The sequence below is a fragment of the Chamaea fasciata genome, unplaced genomic scaffold, assembly GCF_029207755.1.
Source record: "Chamaea fasciata isolate MVZ Bird 193981 ecotype frontalis unplaced genomic scaffold, bChaFas1.0.hap1 SCAF_6, whole genome shotgun sequence".
Taxonomy (NCBI): Eukaryota; Metazoa; Chordata; class Aves; order Passeriformes; family Sylviidae; genus Chamaea; species Chamaea fasciata.
The window spans coordinates 3,892,618-3,913,434 of NW_027094091.1; the positions used below are offsets into that span (position 1 = coordinate 3,892,618).

The 20,817-nt window shown below is 39.0% G+C and overlaps 1 protein-coding gene across 1 annotated transcript in view; it reads right to left on the reverse strand.

The window, feature by feature from the left end:
- Positions 1–1,465: 1,465 nt before the first annotated feature.
- Positions 1,466–20,817, reverse strand: part of HGFAC (HGF activator) — a 41,321-nt gene continuing 21,969 nt past the window's right edge. Inside the window, exons 8-14 of the mRNA XM_066185245.1 lie at positions 15,225–15,399; positions 12,285–12,370; positions 11,593–11,833; positions 8,946–9,085; positions 6,660–6,800; positions 5,516–5,664; positions 1,466–3,111 (exon numbers count right to left, since the gene is read on the reverse strand). Coding sequence (XP_066041342.1) covers positions 2,941–3,111; positions 5,516–5,664; positions 6,660–6,800; positions 8,946–9,085; positions 11,593–11,833; positions 12,285–12,370; positions 15,225–15,399 — 1,103 coding nt within the window. The 3' untranslated portion in view covers positions 1,466–2,940. The remainder of the gene's footprint in view (positions 3,112–5,515; positions 5,665–6,659; positions 6,801–8,945; positions 9,086–11,592; positions 11,834–12,284; positions 12,371–15,224; positions 15,400–20,817) is intronic.

Below are 20,817 nucleotides of genomic sequence, written 5' to 3' on the forward strand. Positions count from 1 at the left end.
AGAAGGGGGTTTTTTAGATGTTTGCATTTGTTTCTTCCTTTTAAATCGGTCAGTTTGCATGGAATAACATACAATTTAATAAAACCATCTTTTAAGTGTGTTTCATAATGAATTAGGGAAGTATTTGTTCAACCAGCTTTGCATTCTAATTCAATTTTAATACTGAGTTAGGAAAAATATCAGATAAAATTTCACTAGTACATTTGAGTTTGGTTTTCATTTTAACCAAATCAATAATCACTTAAAGGGGGTGAAAAAAGATGGAGAATTAGTTTCCTTGGGGTAATGCTCAACAGAAAGGCAGGAGGCAGATGCTGGAGTGCCCCATAGGAATGTGACCGATGCCAGGGTGTGAGAGGTCAGGACTTCTCACGTAACCTGGACATCCCCCTGCCACCCCGACTCTGCTCTTGTAATGCAGTGCTCGTCACCTCACAGCTGATGCCCAAATGATTTTCATTTAGTTCCACCAAGTTAATGCAGTCACAGTTGACAAACAGGCTTCTTTGAAAGCCACAAATTAATTTTAATGCGTTCAAAGTGTTCGAATTAGTATCAGTTGGAGCCTTGTCATTTAGACCTTTGAGGGCAGAAAACAGACCATTCAAAATATTTTTTTAAAGTGTGTTATTTTTTGGTACTGGTGTTGCTGTGTACTGGTACAAGTAGCAGAGATTTTGGAAACAGGACAGCTAAAAAAACTCTACATAAATTGTCAGAAACACCAGTCTAACACCTTTCCTCTCAAACAGCCGCCGCCTTTACCGCAAGACCAAGAGAGTATACACAACACAAAACTGCAGGATCAAAACTGTGCACAGTGTGGAGAGATGTTAATTTCAAAGTGAAACTGAAGGCACAGAACAGGTACAGACAAAGAATGGCTTCATCTTTGAGAGGAAAGCTGTTCCTGATGAGTCCCTTCCAAAGAAGAGCAAATAGTTCCTTCCTGCTGATGCAGTACTTGTCTCAGCAGCAGGTACAGTTAGTCCTGCCACATGGTCACATTCATTTTAGGGCATTAAGCAAGCCAGACTCGTACTGCAAACAGCCAGGGAGGCAGAGCCACACAACAAGTCTTCAGCTTGTTTTGAAATCAAGATCCTAGAGGTGGATATTAGTTTTTCAAGCTAGTGTTTAGTGCCTCAGGAAAACAAACTAAAGGCTTTAATCTTGGGAGTCACAGTATCAATAGCTGAGAAACATATCCAGGTGCTCACATCTGCCTACTGGAAATGTGTATGACACTTGCATTAAACTGAGAGCACCACCAGCTGAAATGGACCCTTACGGGGAGATTTTTGGATGCCTTCCAGCACAAAGTGTTATTTCATCTTTCTAGCAGCTCTCAACCTGTAGAACAACCTACAGAGGGACTCAAAGATCTTACTGTAACTTCATACATAACAGACAAAGTTCAAGAAACAAAGGGTAAATGTTTTTATTAAACAGTTTACATCATTTATCTAGATTAGCATTGTTCTATATTTGTACTTACACAGATGCAGGTTTTGGGGTTTTTTTTTCCTTTAAAAATCTCTTTTAACTGCAGACAACATTCACCACTACTAAGAAACCCATGAAGACACTGCAAGTACTATAAAACAAAACACACATCTGAATATCTAGGCACCACTTTAAAATTCTATTACTTTAAAACACAACTTTGCTTGAAACACTTAAGAGACTTCATAAATGTTCACTGCCAGGGAAGAAATACATTTCACATCAACACTTAAAGGTACCCATCTGACATGGCTAAGGGTTCCCTGTAATAAGAAAAAAAAAAAAAAAAAAAAAAGAATTTTCCATTCTTTGTCAGACTTTTTCTGTTGAATAATTTTCTGCCTGTTTTTGCTAGTACAGCTGAATTCACTGCCTCTAAATAGCTGTATACTGTAATAATTGCTTTGATTTTTCCCATAACAATTCCATAGACCATGCCAGTAAAGCTTGTGGTTTATGATATCACCAAATCCCTAAGGAAAATGTCAAGCTGCACCCCAGCCATCCAGTTGAAAAATCTGTTACAAGAAACCTCCTTTCTGAATTATCTAAATAGTTGAACAACTTGTTAGTACAAAACCTAAGACAACTTCAAAACACTGTCAAATTAAAGAAACGTTTAGGGATTTATCATCAGGGTGAAGTATTTCCTTTGCTATCCTCAGGGCAAGGAGCAGATCACAGTCTGCAAAAGGTCCTGGTTATATCAACCTCAATCAGCTACTCCAACTTCCAGCATTTTTCTGCAAAAGACTTGGAGCTTTCAGGAGGTGTTGCGTTAACCTTGCTGGAAAACTGCATACCAGATTCAGCAGAGCTCTGAGGCACGTTCCTGATTTTACGTCAGTGGAACATAGAAATATGTTTATATAAAAATGTGCTTACGTGTTTGCTTGAAACAAAACCTAAACCCTCTGGTTTCTTTCCCCAGAACTGTTGTTGCAGTTACCTGAGGAGCAGCTTTACCTACGTTGTTCTCTTGCTGTCTCTTGCCCTGAGCTTCAAGAGATCATTTCTCAGGAAGAGAGAATTTCATTTTTGATTCTCCTGTTTATCTTTTTAATTTCAACTGCGAATACAAGGACAACATTGTTGCAGGTTGGTTTGGGGGATGACAGCTCCATCAGAAACTGCAAAAAACATCAAATCACTTTTTGTGTAATCCACCAAGCAGAGAGAGAATCGTAGATTTTTCTGCACAGTCTCGATGTGTTTGGGATTTTTTTTTTAAGACAAATAAAGGCAGTCCACAGCAATCCACAGCCCAAGGCTGCTGACATTAGATGGAGCAGGCCTGCTTTTGGTCGTCTGGCTTGGAACTGCTAAGGTTTACCATGACAGTATTTATACCTACTTATAACAAAATATTTATGCCACTTTAATAAAACCAAAAGACTCCTGAACCCTGCTTCAAATGTTAGTGCATTTAACGGTTCAAGTAGTTTTTCGGGGGGCTATTTTCTCATTTATCCACTTTACATAGTTTGTCACTCTTGTATATACTCCAGGTTTGTTGACTCTGCCACAGCCATCTCCCCAGCTGATAATTCCATAGAGGTAAGAGATGTCATCTTCCTCACAAGCCAGAGGTCCACCAGAATCTCCCTGCATCAAAAGTAAGCAAAGGTTATCTAATTTAATAGAAAACAGTAGGAAGATCAGTTTGGGAAAATCCTAAAATAGGAATGTTTTCACATGAGATTTAAACTAAAAAAGAAAAAAAAAATTAGCAGCAGTTTAATGAAGTTTCATTCTAGAAAGTGTTTTTAGTCACATTCAAATATACTGGTGGATCTTTTTAATTACACATTAAACAAAAGTATCAAAATATCAGATTTTGTTTAAAAATGTGAAATTTTTGGATTCAGACAGCTACTGAAAAGCATGGTTGATTTAGATAATTTTCAATGGAAGTGAACAAGCCTCTGAGGCTTGGAATTGTGTTGTAATATCAGCACTGCATGGACAGGTTACATGGGTGCATTTGGAGTTTCTTGGTGCAGTTTATTGCAAGGTTCAGAGAACATGGGAGTTTTCAAAGAAAGGTGCTGCATACAGCCACACTTTGTGACTGTGGGATGCTGTAATTTTATGTGGCATATGGGGTTTTGCATGTGTTTGAATTTGCTACTGAATATTTACCTTGTCATTCAACCATAACCCAAAAAGCAGCCCAAACTACACTACAGCAAAGGGTTAATTTTGAACATTTCTACTTATTCTAAACGTTGAAAACATTCAGGACAGGGGTTTTTATTATTATTATTATTACTATTATTATTATTATCATTATTATTATTATTATTATTATTACTCTTACATTGGCTTTCTAGAGAAATTAAAATGTTAGATATTAAAAATTGTGACTTAGTAAATGGTACTGGTAAAAGCAGCCAACATTCTAGTTATTTGAGACCAAGGAGAAATATATTTTTTCCTATCTCAAAAGAAAATTCCTTGAGAGTAAAAATACATAGGAAAATTGTGTTGCCTTGATACTGAAGATTTCTGTGATAAATGAGGGACATCAGATGAAGTCTTGGCTTGTCTGTCTATTTTTCACAATTAGTCTAATTGATTGCAATTTTGGCATCAGTGCACTGATTAAATGAAAAAAGTTTACAAGAAAGTATTTTTTAAAAAATCAAGGAAAGCACACTGTCTGTTTGAAGTTTCTTGATCTTGGAATATTTTTATACATAACCGATGGTTTACAGGTTAAGTGTACTTTAAGAAAACCCAGAGGTCAGCTACGTCTGTTGTTACATTAAGAGGCCCACATTATTTCTCCTCAGACCACACTACAAGTCTGACAATAGGGAAAAATGAATTATTGATTCACTAATAATGATTTCATGTCACGAACGCTGTTCTTCAGCAACATCTTCAGTGACTTGAATTGCTGTTTCTCAGACTTTGTGATTGTCTGCAGACCACTTGCCTTTATGCAACTCCTTTCTCCTTCCCTGTACTTTCTTTTCTCCTTCTCATTTCTGATTTCCATTTTTCCAGGGCAGGGAGAGAGAATCGGCTGTAATGTTCTCTCTTGTATTTGCACTTCCTGGGAAAGGCAAGGGGAGCTGGGCAGGCAGGTTGATTTCCATCTCTCTGGCTCGTGTGAGCCCTTGCAGCCTCAGTCTGAGCCCTGGCCTGGAGCCACTGCTGGCTGTTGCCATTTCACTCTTGACACCTCTCTTTGGATATGTTCATGACCTCTGTGGAGCTTCCAGCACAGAGTATACATGATATTCTTTCTTTCACTTACACTGCCAGCTATTAGCTATGTGCTGCCTTTTCACGAATTTATGTTAATAGAGCAAAACCCTCCTCCTTCAAAATGAACCGGAGATGAAATCTGAAGTTTTATGTAAGGAATAATCTGATCCTTCACTTTGAGAAGTCTCATCTATCACCACAACAATTCTGCATCCTTATTCAGAGCCGAGGTGTGACATAACTGAAAGCAGTAAGAGCATGAGGTCATTCCATGAAAGACTGAGGTTGCATAACACGGTTTCCAATTGACTGACATTCTACACCATTCAATCACATCCACTATAGAAACCTCAGCTCCTTCCTCCAAGCCTCACCACTGCTCCTCACCTCCTACCCAGGTGTCCTTATTTTCCCTCAGGCAAGAGGCAGCAGCTCTGGGATTTGTCCCCACACAAGTTCATGCTGGTTTTCCTGCCGGCACATCCCTGCCAGCTGGGCAGTGATCCATTGCCACCACCTGCAGGCTCAGCCAGAACACACCCTCCAGTGCACAGCCACTGCCTTATGTGAAGGTAGGAGGAATATAATACCCTGGAGCCCTTCTGTAGGGCTTAATTGACATCAAACATAATAAAAAAAATTAAGGTGGAAGCAGTCACATAGGGTTCATTTCTTTAGGAACATCTCTTTTCTTTAGGAACACAATAAAATCAAAGGTAAGAATTGTAACACTGCAACATTTCTGACCAAAATACATTTCTATCACCTGCCTAGAGATGACACCCAGCATTACCTGACAAGCATCAGATTTGCTATCGAAGTAGCCAGCACAGAACATATTTTCTGTGAGTTCTGTTCCATAAATTTCAGGACTTCTGCACTTCTCGTCTGGAATAAGTGGAACCAGTGTTTCTTGCAGGACATCTGAATAACCAGATATATCTTTAAAAAATTTCCAGAGAGGAAAAGAAAGTCATTTTTATAGAATGTCAAGAGCATAACAGGAAAACACAAGGCACAATACAACACGTTTAACACATTTAGCACATAATAAACACATTTAACTCCTCTCATCATAAGATGTTATGGACATCTTTAAATTGAAATAATTTTTATAGTGATGACTTTCTCATCCTCCAGTCAGGCTCCATAAAATAACAGTATTGCAACGTCCTTAATCCACTTTGGCTTCTCTCATTTTCTAGAGACTCAGAAACAGTACCCCAGCACTCCTGTCCTCACCTCTTTCCGGATGTGATAATAAATCATCCATGTTTCAAAGGCTCTATCACTTCTTTTTGTCTTTAGACTACACATTCAGACTGGGATATTTGCTCATTTGCTCTGTCACCAAAATGTGGCAGCCAACTCGTCAATCCTTCTCATCTACTTGCTATCTCAACATTGAAGCAGCATGGTCCAGCCTCATAATCCTGAAATTCCTCCTCTGAAAGGATGGATTGACTTTTTCCACCTTTATCAAGCTGGGTGTGAGTACTTTTTAGCCCAAAGTCTATCTGGCCTTCTTCTGTTGATGTTTTCAAAGTTTCTTGATGGTGAAGTTAAAAATCTCTACCTTAAGAAATCAGGGGAAGGATTCACTTTACTAAAATTCCAAGTGTTGGCACTCCAATGAGTTACTTTCTCCCCTCCCAGTCCGCTGAGACCTAGCTAGCTCATTCCATCCTGAAATTGGTACAAACATTTGGTCAAGGGAATCACACTCCAAATTCTAAGGCCTATAAAGGAAGTTCAGGATGAGTATTTCAGATGTAAATGCTGTAAGCTCCAATGGCAGGTGAAAAGAATCCCACCATAAGTCCTTTGCAAAACATTTTACCAAACTCTTGGTTGTACAATGTATACCTGAGTGTTTTGTTTTTATTATTATCATCATTATTTTTTTTCCTACAGACTCCAGCTCTTGTTTTACTCACTCTCGTGCTTGTGTCCCCATCCAGAAATCTGACATTTGAACTGGTCAGAGAAAAGAGTGTTACTTTCTGGCAGGCAGATGGGCTGAACAAACTGGGACTTGACAGCACAACGTTGGCCGTTCTTCTTCAGCTTAATCAAAGCTGCAGAACAGAAAATACAGGAGGAAGAAAGTGACTGTTCTCTTTCTTTAAAGGGATTGGCAGTAATGGGTCTCAGATACAAATTTAATTATCCCCTAAGCCTCTCTTAATTAAGATATTTCAATCAAAGACAGACAGACTCATCTCAACAGCACCTCATTTCACAATAGATTGAAGGCTGAAACATTCAGCTACTCCCCTTGTGGGAATATTTATTTTATGCTATGCTCACTGAGCAGATTTTGCTTCACTGCCTCTGTAGAGAAGGGGTAAGATAGAAAATACATGTGTCTCCTCCCACCTTATAGTTAAATAACAGTGACACATCCCCAACTTTCAGCTGAAATAAGTGGGATGTGCAAATACTCACTGCTTCTGAAAGCCTGGCCACTGGCTTAATTCCAGTTCCATTAAATAAATTAATTACTCCAAGAGCTAGTGTATTTCGTGTCCTTTTATCACTGAGATCAGCGAAATTCAAGATCTTTGAAATTAAGGAATAAAACCTCAGAACATTTCAAAACCAAGCTTTTTGAAGCTACAAAGTATTATATAACCTACACAACCTTTACAAACCAGTCATGGGGCTGAAAACAGTGTAAGTACATAGCTGTGCAGCATCATGAGATTGATACTGAAAGAGTTTAAAAATTGGTTCCCCTGTAGAAAATCTCTTTCATTTGGCTGTAAAGCAGCAAAGGGGCTTTGTACTGGGTATAACAAGGGCAGCACGTTGGTTTGGCCACACCACTCAAAGAGAATAGAGCTGAGGTAATGTGGACACACTTATTAAACCTTCTCATCAGGCATTTTGGAAGCTCAAAGTTTCATGAGCACAGCTGTGTGGAAAGCAAGTGACCTCACTGAGTAGTCTTATTTCTCTACCAGCTACAGATCTTGGCCTTAGTGGAATATAGAAGCAGTAGCTCACAGCCTGAGAAGCCCACACAAACCTTGCTCCCACAGTCAGCAGCTTGCTCTTCCTCACCTTGCTCTTCTTCCCCACTAACTCTGCCTGCTTCTGAATCCCTCAAATTTCCTAGCAAACACTCATGTGATAGTTGTTTCCTTTAGAAAAGTATTTTCAGCAGGACATAACTTTGCTTGCACCGGTAGAAATCCCTCACTGGACAGAACAAGCACTTGCATCTTCCCCCCACAACACAGTTTCTGCCTTCTCATTTATTTTTGCAGCTGGACTTGTCTTAGGCACTCCACATTCAGCTCTCCCTGGATTTGGACATAGCACACTGGTGAGGCACGCCTACCTAATTTCAGAGTAATTTAAAAAGCTATGAGATCTCAAAGTGTCATGGGTGGTTTTCACCAGGATATTTCAGAGCAATGCCTCAAATCTAGTTTGTTTCCCTGTACACTGTGACAGAGCTCCCACCAACACAGAACTTGAATGCTCTTTGCTATAGAGTAGAAAATACTCACCATCTGGGAGGAAAAAAAAAAAAAAAAAAAAAAGCCAGTACATGCCTGACCTAAAATATTCCCAATGTCAGGCTATTAAATAGTCTCACAGACAAAATGCTCACACAGCTTGATGCCCTGGGGTGACATGACAACTTTCACAAGAGGAGATCAGAAAATAAGAAGTAAGTTGCTGCTCCATTGTCATTCTGACTAATAAAAGGTCAATCAGAAGGGCATTTAACTTCTGACTGATAAGACAGCTGATTTTTAAACCTATCTCAGTGTAAAAAATGATTCTTAGTATCACAGATTTTCAGAGCAGATGGGGTTATTACATTCATCTAGTCAGATCCTTTATACAATACAGACAATAGAATTTTACCAAGTAATTCCTGCATCAAGCCTACAGCTTCTGGTTCAGTTGAAAAAAATGCCTAATCTCACAAAGACTTGAAGTGATGATGAATCTGCCACACATCTCGGTAAATTGCTCCAAAGGCTAATTATCATAATTATTTAAAATTTGCAATTTATTTTTCATCCGAATTTGTCTAGCTTTCAGATGCTTTTATAACTATGGTAGAACTAAGAACCCTCTGCATTCAAAAGCTTCTTCTACTATCTATGATTTTTCCACTCTAAAGGCAGTTTCTAACAGACCATCTAAACTTGAAACTAGGTCAAGTAAGTGGAAAATAAAACTGTCTGAACAAAAATACTCACCAATATCATGTTCAGTAGGATTGAACACCGAATACTGAGGATGCAAGATGTATTTCTCTATTTCAAAAGTCTGTGTTACATCAGTTGTTTTATTAAATATTTGTTGACCCAGAACTACTCTAATAGTGGATTTTAGTGGACTGTAATACAAAAGAGAGACAAGCAGTTCTGTGATTAGCAGGACAAATGCAGCTGATTTTCCAGTGGTTGAGTATCCTATGAACCATTATAACCTCAGCCTCCCACCTTGTCCACTGTTTACCCTCTCATAATGTCTTTCCCTGTTTTCCAGGCTTCCTGCCTATAGAGGGCAAGGAAAAAGGTGTTACAGTGAGACAGGCTCTGTAGGTCCTGATTAACCAAATTAAAGGCTACTGCTTCTTATAAGAAGGAAGAGGCCAGCACAGGCACTGCTGCCCAGCTGCTGTTTGGCTAACAAGCATCTTTGGGGGGTGTAAACACCTCTCCTAGAAACTAAACTGAGTCAACTTAAACTCGACTTTGCCAATGATTACAAAAACTGCGCAGAAAGAAATGAGGGATCAAAAGATGAGTCAGTGGTGGATGTCTCGTTTCTCCAGGAAACCAGTCTCCTGAAAAAAATTACAGGCAAGGGCCAAGATTTAAAGGTGCGGGCACGTTGACAATTCAGGAACATCTGGGAAGCTTCCACCTAAAAGATATCACCAGTTCTGAGATTTGCTTGTCTATGTTCAATCTGTTGTCCAGAATCAAGAGCAACCTGGTGAAGTCCCAGAACCAGATGGATTTAATGGGAAACTTCACAGCCAGAGGAGCACACAGTATTTGCAATTCACACCATCTTTTCCAACTCTCAGTTTTTTACTTTAAGAAGACCACAGTCCTCTGATATCCAATTTCCTAGGAAAGAAAACTCATGAGAACAAGTACAGAAACTGGGAATTAAGGGACATTTGGGAATAATCAGAAAGTGTTTACAAAAGGCAGTATACAAAAGGCAGTATATTGTCTAGCTTTGAAAGCAACAGAATTCACATTTCACCCTTGTTCTAAAACCAATTCAATCTGCGTAAGCCTACAATGAATTTAGTTAGCAAGTGTCTTCAACACCGGAGCACTCCTATGTTTTGTTACCCAGTGCAGGAGAAGAAAATACTTGATGTCACACGTCATGCACAGATTCAGAGTGGTTTGCATCATTGCAGTTTCCCTCGTTGCATTTCTGTGCCCATCGGGTGCTAAAGCACCACAAAACCTCCCCCAGTACTGAGTACACAGCAATGACCAGCAGCCATGGACTCAGAGGAAAGTGATTCTGGACAAATTGTAATGCAAAGAGAGAGCAGGAGCCCTGCTACAAGAGCTATGCTTAAGGAAAGGGCAAAGTGTATTCTGTATTACTGGAATACCAAAAGACAATAAAATGTTCTTCGATCAATATGTAAGGTCATGATTTTCTCAGTACTTTTGCAGTAGTAAATCAGTCTCCTTGAAAATCAAATTCTGGGCCTGTAAAACAGTGGAAGTTCACTTTCTGGAACAGTATTTAGAATAATTTTAGAAGCACTGAATGGTTCTACTAGGACTTACAGATGGTTCATTCAGGAAAAGAGGTAAAACAGGAAGGATTACAGAAAAGAAAAAAGAAATATTTGAGCTGCACAGGTATCTATTGTCGCCTAGTGGAAAACAGTTGGAATTGTGACTATCAGAGGTACTAAACAAACAGAAGAGTGCAAATTACAATGCAGCAATTATGGAAAATCTGTACGTACCAAACGACCAGCTGGAAGTGGGTGGAAATGTCCTGAACAGCTGCCAAAGTTAGTAGCTATTTCACAACATTTGAAAAACAAATGCATTGTGGCTTAAGCTCCAAATGCTTCAGTACAGCATTCACAGTGGTATTATTAGCTCTACAAGCTATCAGTGTCTATATTCTGGCAAAAGGCTTTCTGTTTCTCTTGGCTTCTTTACTATGCAAAGGAACAATGGGTATCAAATGATGTAATACTTTTCCCTTCAATGTGATCAAACTGAAATCAGGGAAAGTGTTGAACATTTGTAGAAAATTAAGTGTTTATAATAAAGTAAGAGCATCCTATAATCAATATTTTCTCCAGTGTCCCACAGGAGAGAAAAAACATCTCTCAAGAAAATCAGCTTCAAAAGTTTGACAGTTCAGTTCTTCCATGTGGCTTTTTGTAAAGCTCAGCCCACTCTATTTGTGTCAACCAACAGTAATTTATCGTCTCCAATAAATCATTGCTTGGCTGTCTCAGCCTTTCTGAACAAAACACAGCAGTGAGCATAGTCATCTCTGTTGTATCTCAAAACAGGCATAAACATTCAGAAAGGTAACCAAGAACAAGACAGATACTTCTATTCCCCTGCAGATTCCTGCACATGCAGTGCCCCGTTCTATGTGCTGCTTCACCCTACCTTATTCCTTTAGTCAGGGTGTTTAGATTCTCTGAGACTCCTTAAGGAACAAGATAAGGGCTTATGAGATTATAGTAGTCCAAGCCATTTTTTAGATCACGAACGGTATTCGAATTGCCTGAAATTCCTTTTGACACATTGGTCTTTTATAATCTCATCTTCTCTCTTGTTTCAGTTCAGGTTTGTTGTGAGGACTCACAGTCACACTAAGGGGTGAGTTTACCTGTTAGCAAAGCAGTGTGCTGCTGACACAACCCAGCAGGTCTGAACCAGGCTTCCACCGCAGAAACTCTCTCCAATGTATATAGCTGCTGTCCAGGGGTGAGATCCAGGCAGAGATGAAGATCCCCCAACAATCCTAGGTCTCACAAAACTTCTTTTTTTATGTCTTCTCCCACACGGTCTTCTGGTACTTGCAGAAGTATCTACTTTTTCAGGTACTAGTGGCCTCCTTTCTCTGCTTGCTGAGATAAAAAGGGATATGGCATCAGACTACCAGAATTTTTACGTTTTGGAATTAAACACCATGTTTTATACATCTTCAGGATGTAGACCTCTCATTGCTCACAGAGGCCCACTCCCTTTTCTGGGCCTGTAATTCCCAGGGTGATGACAATTTTTACCAAAGCATCAGTCATTTCTAGTATCTTGCGTGTTCTAGCAGAAAATTTGGGGATATAGGCATGATTGTGACCAAAACAGTAGTATGACACTGCCGCTGTTTCAGGACAATAATCACAAATTGTATCACAACTCCAAAAAATGCAAAAGAAACCCATTGTTTACTGAAAACAGTAAAATATTCAACACTCCTGGGAACAGTAGAACTTTCAAAATTATACAGTGAAACCTCATTGTAGTATCAATAAATCTTCATTCATTCATAACATGGATTTTAAGGAAGCCTTTACATACCACAAGATGGAATGTCACAATACGCCCAAGACAAACTGTTGTCCTTCATGATGTAACACCAGGGCTTATCATCATCGTCTGGATTTCTAGTTAATTCAGGGGAAAAGGGAATTACAAGCATGAACCACAGTGAACCACAGTGAACCACCCATGCAGAGCACTGACAGGACTCTCAGATTTTGAGCCATCTGACAAGGTGCTGGCAAAGCGCTCACCTACAAGGGTGAGCAGCCTTGCAATATAATTCTTCATCTTAAAACTAACCAGGACTAAGGTTCTCTAAGACCTGAAATACAGACACAGCTGAACACCTGTAAAACTTGCCTACAAGTATTTGGATGCATGAGCACGTTCACAGCGTTTAACTACAGCCCACACTGAAGTGCTTTCACAGGTATCAGCTCAGCTATTTTCAGAACTAAATCCCATGGGAGAGATTCCTGTTTAAGGTTATTTTTTAGGCAAGGAGATTCCAACACAGGTAGAATCATAGAAAATCCATAAAAAGAATAGCTAGCAAAAATGAATTTGCAAATATCAGGTTCACATTCCCTGGAGAGTCTGAGGAAATGAAAGACTATTTCAAGAAAATATTATATTCCTCAAGAAGGTTGGAAAAAAAAAAAAAGAGTAATGGAAATCGTTTAGCCCTTTGTTATCTTGGTGTTAAACAGATTTTGGGCTGATTCCTTTAGTGTTTCTCTGTGGTACAGCCTGTCTTTTTCAGTGCTTTATAAGCAACCAGAAATCTGCCCAGTTTACACTTCCATGAATATAGGGAGACTTTGAAGACCCAGAAAGATCTTTATTAGACCAAGAAAAATAGAAAAGGTAATTCAGAGCTCCAGATAAGCAGTAATTCTAATTTCAGTTGGATTTATCACAAGCACTATCTGTTATTGTAAGGTTCTTCTATTATTTTTTTCCTTTTTCAATCTGACTGCTCTTCAGAAAAAGATTAGAGCACTTTCAAATTCTCAGAACTGAAGAAGCAACAGAGGTTGAGTCATCTTCCGCCAACAATGTTTCTAAATTAGACTATTTGAAGAAGAAGATATCTGCAGGATTATATAGTACAGCAGAGATATCCCCAGAAATTGTAACAAGCTGACAAAAAAAGTGAAAAGCTTTTTTCTCAGCTCTACAGAACATGAACACATCAGCTCCTACACCATTTTGTTCTCTGCATTTCAAATCTGAAAGTGAATATTGGGCATAAATAATGTAAATCAAAGGGCTCAACTTTTATCAAAGCACAAAATACGTGCTAGATAAATTGCCACGGACACCATAAATCAAATACTGAAGTGTTCACATGAGGACCAAGCCCTGGAAATCAGAGTGGGAGGGTTTAAAGGAGGGGGTAGGAATCGTTTATTGTTTGTGTTATATAGAGAAGAGCTACTTTCACCATGTGTGCATGCTTTTTATCACCAAACAAATTAGGAAGTGCAGTACATTATGAGTTTCCTGAGCTACTGGTCTAAGTTCCATTAAAAAAAAAAAAAAAAACAACAAAACACACACAAAAAAAATAAGCAATCAAGCAAATAAACAAAATCTTATGCATCCACCAGTAATTTATGCAGAACCATCTACAGGTTGGTGGGTTTGGCATTTGCTCGTCTCCAGGATAAGAAATGTTCTCTCTAAATAGAAACATTTCCTTTTTTTGTGGATATCCACTGAGCTCATGGAGACCTCAGAAACAGGGGGAACATAAGGTGACTGAGGAGAAAGCACAAACCTACACAGCACAAGCTATTTTCATTATAGCTTAACAGAAAACTTCAGCAGAAATGTAGTTTATCACTATGTGGTGGAATCAAAATTGAAACACTGTGAAATCTTGTTTGGCAATAGTTTTTCTTTCTAAGAAATCCAAAAAATAAATTTGACATCCCATTTCAACGTTATTTAAATATAATGCTTTGATTTTTCATTTTTAATAACTTTTTTCTTTTGAAAATATTTCTTTATGGTGTGCCTTTCACAAGCAAAGAACAACAAATAAAATTAGCCATTTCAATTTAGCTACTGCATTGATTTCTCCTTTTGGATAAGCAATAATGAACAATGTCAAAAGCTTTGCATTATGGACTCATTTGAAAAAAAAAAAAAAAACATTACCCAGGGGAAAAAAAGGACCTGGAATTTCCAACATTATTTTGTGTCTGAGCTTCTCTCAGCAGACCCAGCTATTGATTGAGCCCATCTGCCAGAACCTGTCTTCTGTACAATCCCTTTTGTCAGGCTGACTGATTACTAAGGTCAGTCTAGCTTTTCTGAGACAGAGGTAATGATACGAGTTAACACGTGGTCAGAGTCTTATAAACTACCTGCTAATGTATCAACCTCTGAGGGTCCAGCCTTTGCAGAGAAGTGGCTAAAATTAATTTCAGCGAGACTGCTCTTCAGAGGTGTTTTGTAAAGCAACAGGTTTAGTAAGTAAAAATAACAAAATAACAAAAGTTACATAAAACAAATGATGAGCCGCACACAGGTGTCTGAGAAACCTCTGACACCTTGCTAGAACACTCCAAAAAGCCCTCTTACTTCCTTAGTGCTCCTTCCTAAATACTGAATGTTCTAGGAGGGACAATTTGGCTTGCAGCCAAGGGAAATATAGGGTTTGAAGAATGGTGACAAGGTCCAATAGGTGCTTGTCTCTTGGCCCTGAGCCAATTACTGCTAGGATGGTATTGAAGTTTCTGGGTTCTTTACCTTAAGGGGTGAGTCTTAAACTTTTCCCTATATGGAAAACACTTTCTGGGTGTAGGAAATGCGACCCTACCGGGTAACACCTGCTTTGAGACGCCTGACCCTTCTTATTTCCACAGCACATCCATCTCCGGATATACAGACACAGGACAAGCAAGAACTTTCCTGCACATCCATCTCTGGATGTACAAACACAGGACAAGCAAGAACTTTCCTCACCTGCAGTAAGGGAACGGCCCCAGGCCAAGCTGCACTGCTTTCCCAATGCTGTCAACATGAAGCTCTTGGTAAAGCAGGTCTGAATTCCAAGGCAAGCAGCTGTCTCCAGAAAGGGTTGTCTTGGCTGTGCCTCTGTAGTCTGTGCCATTGCCGATGTAGCACCGTTGGCTCGGGACTGGCAGAGGAAGAGACTGGTCAGGAATCAATGCTAATTGCATGTTAAATACTCACTTCACAGCTGAGGTCCCAAATGAGAGCCAGAGGGCCCAACCCTGTAGTGCCTTTCACCTTGCGCAGGACCTGAATGCAGCAAACAAGATTTTTCTTTTTTACTAAAGAAAAAAGGAACGCAAGAAGTTAAAACCTCTGCTTAAAATTAGTGGTAAGTTAACCTCATTTTACACAGGAGCAAGTAACTACTCAAGAGGCAGAATGGCAGAAAATTAGGCCTAAAATCTGTACTGTGTATGGAAGATTTCAGTCAGCAATCTGCAGCAAAGTCAGCAATATGGTTGGGATTCCTCTGGTCTAATTTTAGACACAACTGAGCTCATCTCCGGAGGCTCCCTTTTTAGTTAATTAGGAGAAACAGAGATTTTTAGTGCCAAACCGATCCAGCCTTTTTGAGGTAACTTTTTTGGGATGAGGTGGACCCCATACACATTGACTGAATCTCCACTGAAAAAATAGGGTGCTTAAGGCAACCCGCTCAAAACAGAGATATAGTACTGAAAATAATCCTGCCCTGCAAGTGCCTCAAAGGTCTGATTTTTGAAAATACTTCTTTTAATGTCCTCATATGTACCCATATATATACATATATATACACATTATGCTCATGTACATTACAAATATGTAGCTACATGTTGCAGATACATCAATTTTGCAAAATTCTAACCAGTAAGTTGAATTTTCTTATTCGAAGCCCACCTGCAGATGCGCTATTTCTTCAGATAGGTCTGACACATACATATTCTATGACCTGTATACTCAGCTGCCAAGATCTATCAACAGCACATACCAACATTATGGCTGAAAAACATATGGGGATGCATTTGTGTACAAATAGCTACACTGAGCAGAAAGCCTACACCTCAAAACACAGCTAAGAGTATCCCAAAGGAAACACAAAACCGTCTAATGCACAAAGAGGATTAATTGTGACCGAGCCTCGGAGCGTTTCTTATCCCAGCCGTGTCAACCTCACATGTCCTTGACATGTCACAAGACTGGTGGAATCTTCTTCTAAACTTATAGGCATACTTAAAGATATAACATCATTGACCAACTGTTGAAAAACACCCCCTGAGGATGATCCATTACACCACACAGTGCAGACAGCTATTGCCCAAGATCTGTTTACTTTGACAGAATAAGGTGACGTGAACCAGGGCACATTACCAGGACTGAAATAATGAACCACAGTACTGAACTTCTGCTGTTAATTACCCTGCCAGGTCATCAGTATAGTGACAGACCTCAAAACCACAAGCAAGCATATGGCATAAATTTGGGAGTTGGAGGTCAAGAAGTTTGGTGGAAGAACATTAGTTAGCATACAAACACTTAGCTAAACCAAATTTCTAGCTTGGCCTGGCAGACACTTCTGACATGCTGAGACCACATTTTCTCCCACACACAACCTAAACCAAATTCCCTTTACACAGTGACTATGAATATAACATTAAATCAAACTCATATTTTAACAGCCATAATTTAGGTCGATCTAACCATAATCTCACAGAAAAGAATTTGTCTATCATTTGTATTATTAGCGAAGAGTAACCATGTCTTTGCAAACCTGCCGTTTATTTTTTGAGCAAGTTGCAAGTCACACTGCTTTGTTTGCCTGAAACATTGTCATGAAAATACCACAATCATGCTGTATGCTAATTTTTTTTCCCCATTTATGAAGGGAAGTGCCAGGTGCTGTGTTTATTTGTACTGCATTTATTGCATTCAGAAACAATTTAGAGTGACTACTTTTATGAGAACGAAACAAGAGATTGTATTTCTGTACGGACCCAGGGCCATATTCTGCAATACCAATGGTTTAGACATCTTGCAGATGGTGTTTACAAGTTGTGCTTATCCTTGTCAGGCTTAAAATCCAATGTATCTCTGTTTCATCAGGTCTGCCAGTCGTTGCTAAAGCTGCCAGCATATTTTAACTGGAAGAATTTTGGCTTCTTTCTAAATCATCCCTCACGTTCTCCTTCTGTAGCTGAGAAGCTTATATTACATCTTGCACTTGTTGAGGGGAACAGTAATATCTCTCAAGAAGTTTTTTTGTTTCTTTTTGGTTTTATAAGGAGTATTTTGGACACAGGCATAACTTGAGTGAATCTGCTATCTTGTGGAGAGGCTTCTGAGGTGAAACAGTTGTTTCATTGATAGCTTCCACTGGTCTGTGCTCCACTCCAGAAACCTTTACCTGACTGGTTGGCAGCAACACCGTGGTACCCACCAAGGCCATGAGAAGTATCTGCAGAGCTTTATACATTTTATCACCTATAATTCAGGAAAAACAGTTTTAAAAAATATCTCTGCAATTATTGCAGTCATACAGATCTTTTGCCTCTAATTCTTTTTTTTTTAACTGTTACAGCACTAAAAAACTCTCTTTTCCCCTCTTTGTCAGAAACAGTGTGTAGGTGGTCTGCTTTCAGCAGTTCTTAATGGATTGCTCTGACTGGGAGTTGTTCAGTCCCAAATCCACAGCTTCCACAAAGTCTCATAGCTCTGAAATATATTTATTTTCTTATGTGGAAGAAATTCATGGAGGATGTAATATGTGTTTTATTTTTCATTCACTTCCTGTGCTACCACCAATCCCTGCTAAAAGTAGAAATGGCCTAAACTTTCAGATTATGAAAGTTTTGATGCAAACGCAGATTCAACTTACTCTGCAGTCCTATGCCATTATCACCCCTGTTCGCTTCTTTTCAGAAAAAAAAATATCATTAAAATTTAAAATTAGAAATAATTTCTTGTTGTATTTTATGTTTTAAATCCAAAGTATTTCAATAGTTCATGTAAAACATTCCACATGTGTTAAGATTTTATTTTATAAGCAAGTCACAACAGATCTTTGCCTTTTCCAACAAAACAGTTTTTGGTCTTAAAATTAACAGCAACCTGAAAGAGCAGTTATCCAACCAGTTATAATTGCCAACTTCCTGAAAGCGTTTCACAAGACTTTTGTCTCCAGATCTTTTTTCAAGTCCTGTATTTACATACCTGAACATTTTTAGGAGTTTCTTTTGAAAGTCTCTCTGCAGAAAACCATGAATCTTTCACATTTTCTTTTCCCCAAAACACTTCACCATCAATTTTCTTGATGTTTTTGAGCTTTGAATGTATTTTTTTTTTCCAGATACACATAAGTTGTTCAATTCCATTTATAAAAAATATATTTTTCCACCAATGATTCTGATTCTGGGACAGGATGGTTTAAAGTAACCCTTTCATTCAGCAATGCTTTGATTTATCCCCAACCAACATGTAATGCTTTTAATAAATACAATGTTAGATTAATTTTTTTGTATTGCTCTATATAAGCTGATGGCAGGAACAGAGAGGGGGGAAGAGGAAAAGGACATATCCAACCTAAGCTTCCCCTGACTCAGCTTCATGCTGTTTCCTAAAGATGAACAGCAATGAACAAGGACATTTTATGCCTCCTCATTAATTTGTTGCTTACGTGGTCTCAGCATTACAGGATGCGCTGCTCTTCAAGCCCCCCTTTCAAGGGTATAAACCAAATTTCCTTTCTAGATGCATTCAGACTCATCGGATGCCCGCAGAAGGGTTTGTCTTTTCTTCATTCAGCCAGAAGTTCCCTGATCTCCTTTTCAAGGTAGCTGTGAGATGGCCTCGGAGATGAAAGGTGTGAAAACCTTCGATCTCAGGGGGCTGCACTTCCCCTGCTGCACAGGCAGCCGACCACTGCTCTGGGCTGGCAATAAATGCATGAGAGAAGGGAATCTCCAGTAGTCGTGGAGATTGCTCTTACAGGCATCTCATTTCATCAAATGATGCACTGAAACACAGCACACGAAGACACACACGCTCTGCCAGGTGTTCTGAAAGCAGTAAGGCAAATATTTCTGTGCTAAATGAAACAAACGCCATGAAGAGAGCTTTGAAAGACATCCACATGAACCTGGTACTGCTTCCAATGGAAGATTTGACTTATCTTCCAGTGTGTCCCTATGCCACTGAAAATCTGTAAATATCCAGGAAGGTGCCTGAGTGGGCACCAGACTCCACTGAAGAAACCAGTTGTCATTTTTTTCACTCTTTAATGGTGAGAATGTGAAGTCTGATGACATGGGACAGAGGATTGCATGGCAGCAGCACCGGGACTGGACTGTTCCTGCCTTGAAGCAAATTGCTTCATATTTTCCTGCCTGTCTGTGAATGTGAGGAGTAACAGCACCCACTGTGGCTTTCAGAGTTTAGAAATTAATGAACACATGCCACGAGTGAAATATAAGGGGACCTATGTATCTATATTTCAATATAATTCAATCATAATGTTATAATATTTACCTGGATTTCAATATTTCTGTTTGGGGTCATGAACAGCAGATTACACATGTATATAACAAATAATTCATTCAAATAATTCTGCCACTTTCTGGTTTGTTGAATAGCAGTAAAACCTCTGGACTGACAGCACCTAACATTCAGCAGGGAGTGAATCCCTGCTGAAACTCCAGCCTGATCATGATACAAACAACCTGTGTGAGCTAAGAGCTAGGCAGAAAGGTGGAAAAATTGGCATATTTTTGTAATCAATAAATCTAACAGAAAATTACCATGTAAAACAAGGACGGATTTAAGACTGTGGGGGGAAAAGAAAAGTGATTTACATGCTCAAAAAATCTCTTTTTTTGAGTTACATCCCAACACTGCATTTACTGAAACTAAACTTATTTTTTAATAGGTTTCTTCTTCAAAGTGTCTTTGTACCCTCATATTTGCCAATGCTTAGATCATGTGAGGTAGAATTGAAGAGATTTATATCTGTTATAAAAGCTAATGTACAAAGCTACCTTCTGAATAAGTTCAATTCTTTAATATAAAAGTTTAAATCCAGAAATCTATATACTCTGCCAGTATTTTCTTATCGCTTAGAAAAGCAATATCCTAGATAAAAGGAAGGACTAGCTCTTTTTCCCATTTCATTTTTCTATTTATTATCTTCAATTCTAGTACAATAGTTATGATTTACAGAGTCATAAATGCAATCCAATAGGTAGGTATATAAAGCTAATAGAAGCCATGTATTTAGGAAATAGGTTGTCAAGAGCTAGGGGAAAGAAATTCTGGCAACACCAAGCCAATATCAGTGCTATATTACTTCGACAGTTGCACAGATTGCCATCCAAGATTTTCAAGAATATCTGAGTGCCTAATTCATAGTGAAAGCTTTCATTCTTTTGAATATACCTGTAGGTCCTGAGTGTGAGCCAAAATAACTCTCTGGGCATGAAAAGGAGCAGACTGTGTAGCAGTTAATGATGGTCGGCAGATGAGCAGCTGCTCTGTAGAGAGACTGTAATGAGAGGTGGGGGTCTCTTGAGCC